Below are 6,373 nucleotides of genomic sequence, written 5' to 3' on the forward strand. Positions count from 1 at the left end.
TCATTTTTTAATTAGACACGTTTACCTTAATTTATACCTATTCATCTTTTGCAATAAAAAAAAATCAATACAATTACTTTAAAGTCTTAAATTTTTGTTTTACAATCAATTTCTCTTTAAACTTTTCAAGAATAAATATTTTTTTATAAGGTTAGTAACAATTATAAATATCCTTTATTATTAATTGAAATTTATTAAAAAAATTAATATACCTTATAAAATAAAAAACTTTATTAAAAATGAAAAATTGAGAGGAATTCTGTTATACAAGATGTGAGATTTTACAAAAAAAATATAATTTATAATGTTTTTATTATTAATCAAAGGAGTATTATGTTATTACTTCTCTAAAAAGGAAATGTCGAACATGCACTTGCTCTTAATTTCATCTTAACTTTTTATATACTACCGCTTCCATCGTGATATTAGAGACGTGACTGGACTTCTAATTAATTTCCTTTTTGTAAGTAACGTGCAATGTAAGTGGTCGACAGGATTATGTGTGTGATACAGTGATAGTATTGACTAGGAAGGTTATCATAATTGTACCAAAAACAAAGGAGGGTTATCATCATATCCTAATTAAGAATTTATAATATAGGAATCCATTAGCCATGTTTAATTATTTTATAAAATCGAAAATAAAACTGGTAAGAAAATTAGTTAAGTTGATTAAATACATGTTTGTTATAGGTTAAATTTGAGGGAAGAAATATTTTTTTTCAAGATCGCTCCCAAACATTTTAATTATAAACTATAAAACAAAATTAGAAAATTTCTTGAGTAATATATATATATATATATATATATATATAGAGAGAGAGAGAGAGAGAGAGAGAGAGAGTTTAATTGAATCATATTTGATAATTTTTTCATTAATGATATATATATATATATATATATATATACATATCACTTAAATGTAACAATGGTAAAATTATAATTATAATAAAATAAAATTTAGTAACGAGTGTTCTAAAGACAATGATTAAAATATTAATAATTCTTTTCTTAGAAATAACGATTAAGATGTATTAAAAATCAGTCAAAAACTATTTTTTAATAAAAAGAAACTTTTACTTATAATACCTTAACATTACCTTTTAAGGCATTAGTCAACATTTACCTAATAAAACTATATGTATAAGAATATTTAATTTAATTAAAATACTCTAAGTGTATTTTTTTTTATCACAATATCATCAATAAATATCAACAATAAATTTTTTAACATACTCTGTAAAAAAAAAAAAAATTAAACACATTCTATTATTGAGTAAAACTTATTTAACTTCTTATTTAACGAGTTATATTCATGATTGTGTAATTTTCAATAAATTGTAACACACATTGGTATTTTTTTCCATCAACATGATCACATAATATTTCTAAACCGATAATTAATGACTAATTTACACTTATATGACTTAAACTTAACTTCTACCGATTAAATATTATTTTAATACAAATAAAAATCAAATATAGAAGCATTACAACCATTAGACAAATATCAATTCTTTATATTTCAGAACAGACCTTACGAGTTACAACCATTAGACAAAAAAAAGTTCAATTACATACATAGTGATATGATTATGGAATTTCGAACCCGCTAAATTTCAACAATAACATATAAGAATAAAAAAATATATAATACTTGTTACAAGAAAGGTTGCTGATTCGTTGGGAAAAAAATCCTAAAAATCCCCTGGTCCAATAAATTAGCCAAAATTGACTCATACTATATGGCCTCAAATTGCAACGAATACCATGACTACCGTGGTCCACATGTGACTTTATATAAGTGCAGAGATGCCGAAAGCCTGTAAAACTATACTACATTTAAAATCACTACAAAAATACAAAAGAGGCCACTAAATCCCAACATTTTGTCCTATTACAATCAATATGTATGGAGTAAAAATGTCATCATTCATTAGGCTTCAATTTCAAAATCGAGAGTTGTTTTGACCCCTTCCTGCTACATAACCAGACATGGCTACGGCCTTCTTTTTTCTCAGGTATATGATTGATCCGCTAATTAGAAACAAAAAAATCACCATCCCCTGCACAAACAACAACACATAATAACATTATTTTAACATAATACCTTGTTTATCATATGTAGTTCAACAAGTTAAATGCAGATTAAGTAACGGTTATACAAATCATTGCTTCACAATATCTGCAAAAGGTCAAGGTGGCTGAAAACAGATATAATCATATGCTTTCTTCAAATTTGGACACTGGTTGCATATTTTCACACCCTTGTATACACAAACTTATGTTTTAACCCATCATCATGATAAGTTGACAGAAAAAAAAAATGTACAAGGAAAAATACTAGAAGCCTTCAGAAAATTATTACTACCAACTTCATTGATTATCTAGGAACCAACAAAGCCAGGGTACAATATCAACGCTCAAACACTACATGGATGGGACTCAGTAAAGTTAGTATTTCATTTACATTGTCTCTTGACATTCAGAGATATTAGAGTCCCTTAGATGCTTTGCAGGAAAAAACTACATTGATATCCCCCAGAGACGTGGTGATTAGACAGTTTAGGGTTTATTGAATAAGGTTGTGTTTGGATAAATTTCTTCATAAACACTTATAAGAAAATAAAATAAGACAAAAAATAAAAGAAAATTTTACTACAAGCTAAAATTAGTTTATAAACAAATTAAAATCATCTTTTGGAGAAGTTAAAATTAGAGAGCTAATACAAGTTAATTTATGTATAAGCTAATTTTAACTTATGGGAGAAACTTATTTTATTTTTCTTTCTTATTTTCTTTTCTTATAAGTTCTTATAGAGAAATTTATCCAAATAAAACCTAAGAACTTATTATGTACGTACTTGTGAGTTATTTTGTAATCTAAGGGGAAATAAGGTCAAACTGTTTTTATTTAAGCTATAAATTATTTTCATAAGTTATCTTGGAGAGCTTATTGAAATAAGATGAAAACAATTTATGAACATATCATAATTTATTTTCATAAGCTCTCTTAAACACTTACACAACTGTTTATGTCATAAGATAAATTCAAATAAATTGTAGCCTAAATCTGAATGAAGCAATATGTAGCAAATCTGCAAATGCTAACCGAAAAGCTGACTCAATGAGAACTAGTTATAATACCAACAAACTAACAGTACTATAAAGCAAAAAAGCCAGATGAAAGACCTAACTCAAAAGACTAGTTCATTAGGTAGAAGAGCCTTATGACTTAAGTATTATTACATTAAGTTTTTTACTTTACTTAATATGGGACTCTTGACATTGTCACCCCCTTTAAAGGCAAATGTTCATAGCGACTTTCACTTTATTGACACAAACTCGATAGTAGCCCTTTTCTATTTGACAACTTCAATCACTATCATGATTTGTATCTTAACTCAGCTTATAAGTAGCTCTTTTCCATGGCCCAACCCTCAATGAAAGTACAAATTGTTAGAATTTAAACACATAAGGAGAGTCCAACCCAAAAAGTTAATCCATTAGGTGGGGAAGTCTCATGGCTAAAGTATCACATTGAACTTCTTATTTTATTTAATGTGGAACTCCTAACACAGCATATGAAACATCATCAAAGGCTCCAATACCTAACTAATGACTATTAATAGATTTTAATACCTCACCCTAATTTGAGAACCGAATTGAACATTTTGTAAGCATGCCCCAATAATTACTTGAGTGCTTATGGCTCATAAACACTTGGAAAAGCATACCACATGCTGATAGGAAACTGTTTTCTAGTAGAATCTGAATAATGTAGCTCAGATCCAAAAAGTAGAACTTTGCTTTGCTAGTTCAGACAGATACCAGCAGACCCTCATATTATTTGTTAATTTATCATGCATATTAGTGTCAGTCACGCACAAGAAGGTGAGCCTAAGTACAATGGTGAGGTTTTGCCTTGTGATGTGAAGGTCACAGATTCAGATTCCAGAAACAACCTCCATACTTGCAGGGATATCATAAGGCTGCCTATGTCTTTCCTACTCTTGCAGGGATAAAGCTACACATATCTACCCTCCCCTTTTACCACTTGGGTGGGAGCCTCATGCATTCGACCAACCTTTTATTAATGTCACAAACATCATTTGCAAGCCAGGTACAGAATAATCTGAGAAATTTAGAGAACCAAACACTTAAAGGCAGCTGGCAACACAAGTTAAACCTCTAATATTGATACATTAGTTGAAAAGAATAATACCCTGGTCAGTGTCAGTGGTCACTATATGATTTTAATTTTCTAATCAACCAATTTCAGAATCTACTATAAGAATAAGAGTGAGCTAAAAACTGGAGATTACCTCAAAATTAAGCACCGACAACTTCTCTTCGTTAATTGGAGTTATACAGCTTCTATAAGTGACATAAGCCTGTGACTTATCATCTGAAGATGATGAATCATCCTCTAATCTTCTATGTGATTGTGAAGATGTGGACTCTCCAGCAACATGCGACACTTCATTAGATTCTGCAATACCATCAGAAATTTCCAACAAGGACCGACCCTTTTGAGATTTTGTTTTTTTTGCATCCTTTGTTGAATCTTTAATTTCTACACATTTGAATGGAATTCGGTAGCCAGTCTCACTGCAGCGATACTTATCATCACCCTACAATCCCCCAAGAAAAACTTGCAGATAAAAATATAGAGGCCCTTGAATAAACAACTAGGCCAAAAAATATCATGTAGATCACAAAATATAAGAAAGACCCAAGAAAAAATGCAGCTGAGAGCTTATCAGTGTAATCCCAAACATAGACATAAAAAGAGGTTTAAATCATTTAAAAGCTTCACAAAACTTCTTTTGGATTAGGAAAACTCAATATTATGAACTTCAGTCTCATTTCGTTGATGAACCCTAGCTTTTTGACATCACATCAATATTTATGTTCGAAAGCAAGGCTTCATGAACAAGTCCCTCATGTTAAACAAATCCAAAATCAACAAATAGGAGCAACTCATTAGTATTCAACAGAAACTGCAGTCAGATCTGTATACATAGGCTGTTCATATACATACATATCATCAACCTTCAATCTCACACTAACAAAGCTTGATGATCTAGCCAGCTGCAAAATGGAATGTCTACACTTTCACCGTTCAATTCTCATTCAACAACAGCAATAACACACCATACGATCAAACACTATATAGTCCAAACCAAAAATGACAAAAATTTTTTTAATCAAATTCTAATTGTCAAACCATTATTCATGAAAAACTCCAATCATCATAGAGAATTGGAAAAACACACACACACACACACACGAGGGGACACAATAACTAGTACAGGATCAAACCCCAATTTGAGGTGTGAAAAAAGATGAAGAAGAAAAAGGAACCTTCTCAGAGTAGAGGCAGGGGACACAGGGACCGGAAGGAGCACATTCAAAGGTAACATTACTTCCTGAGGGCTTTTCTTTGAAACTCAGAAGAACTCTTCGGCCAACCCCATTCCCATGTTGAGTCTCTTTGCTGTTCCAATCCCTGCCCAGTTCAAATAATGGACAAAAGATTCCAACTTTAAGGTAAACTAGATCAAAGCAATTTTATGGATCATCAATCAGGAACTCAAGATGCGCCATTTATGCCAAACCATGGATGCAGAGAGAGAGAGAGAGAGAGAGAGAGAGAGAGAGAGAGAGAGAGAGAAATTGGAGCTTACGTTTGCTGCCCAAAAGCGCGATAGGAAGATATGAAGAGGAAGAAGAAGAGTGGAAGAAACAATTGGAAATTTGCAAAATTCATTGCTTACTCTCTGCCTCTCCTCTTCTCTCTTTTCCTCAATTTCAAGCCTCAAATGGAACCAATTCTGTTTTATTTATTTATAATTAAATCATTATAAAAACACGTTTTCATTAACAAACAGAAGTTCCTTCATTTTTTTTAATATCGGTAATTGAAGTTTAGAAATTAACTTTTTTTTTACGGTAGAAATTAGCTTTTTAAGATGAGGGAATTTTTTTTAAGAGTCAATTTTAATAGATGTTTTCATACGTATAGACATAAAGATTTAACTTAGTTAAGCAACATAGTTATTTATAAAAAATATATCATATTATATTAGTTTTTAATATTGTGTATTCTAAATGTTTGCTAAATAATGCTACTATTTTTTGTAGTATTGTATTAAGTTCAGTTAAGTATTTTAAATAATGTTTGGTAGATAGTTTTTTTTTAATACTTTTAAATGGTATTCTTACTACTTGTTAGAGTATCATATCTTACTCTAATACTACTAACAAGATTCAACAAAGTTGATACATTGTGAAATTTCTTAAATATGCTTATAGAAGTTTGATTTTCTAGCCTTGTTAGTACCAAAAGAAAAATATTGTATAAATGAGT

The 6,373-nt window shown here is 30.0% G+C and overlaps 1 protein-coding gene across 1 annotated transcript; it reads right to left on the reverse strand.

Moving 5' to 3' along the window:
• Nucleotides 1–1,590: 1,590 nt before the first annotated feature.
• On the reverse strand, nucleotides 1,591–5,849 carry LOC109801285 (structural polyprotein). Its single transcript, XM_020362318.3, has 4 exons — nucleotides 5,691–5,849; nucleotides 5,368–5,512; nucleotides 4,326–4,634; nucleotides 1,591–2,066 (listed from the first exon to the last, which is right to left on the reverse strand). The coding sequence occupies exons 1-4, from the start codon at nucleotides 5,771–5,773 to the stop codon at nucleotides 1,950–1,952; spliced, it is 654 nt and encodes a 217-aa protein (XP_020217907.1). The 5' UTR covers nucleotides 5,774–5,849; the 3' UTR covers nucleotides 1,591–1,949.
• Nucleotides 5,850–6,373: the final 524 nt, after the last annotated feature.

This window comes from Cajanus cajan, chromosome 11 (assembly GCF_000230855.2).
Source record: "Cajanus cajan strain Asha chromosome 11, NIPB_CcT2T_4, whole genome shotgun sequence".
NCBI lineage: Eukaryota > Viridiplantae > Streptophyta > Magnoliopsida > Fabales > Fabaceae > Cajanus > Cajanus cajan.

Bases quoted from the DNA above. Each gene is read 5' to 3' on its own strand.
- LOC109801285 (XM_020362318.3), bottom strand. From the start codon at position 5,773: ATGAATTTTGCAAATTTCCAATTGTTTCTTCCACTCTTCTTCTTCCTC. The intron at 5,513-5,690 runs GTAAGCTCCAAT...TGAACTGGGCAG, and splicing joins CGCGCTTTTGGGCAGCAAAC to GGATTGGAACAGCAAAGAGA. The intron at 4,635-5,367 runs GTTCCTTTTTCT...GGGGGATTGTAG, and splicing joins CCTGCCTCTACTCTGAGAAG to GGTGATGATAAGTATCGCTG.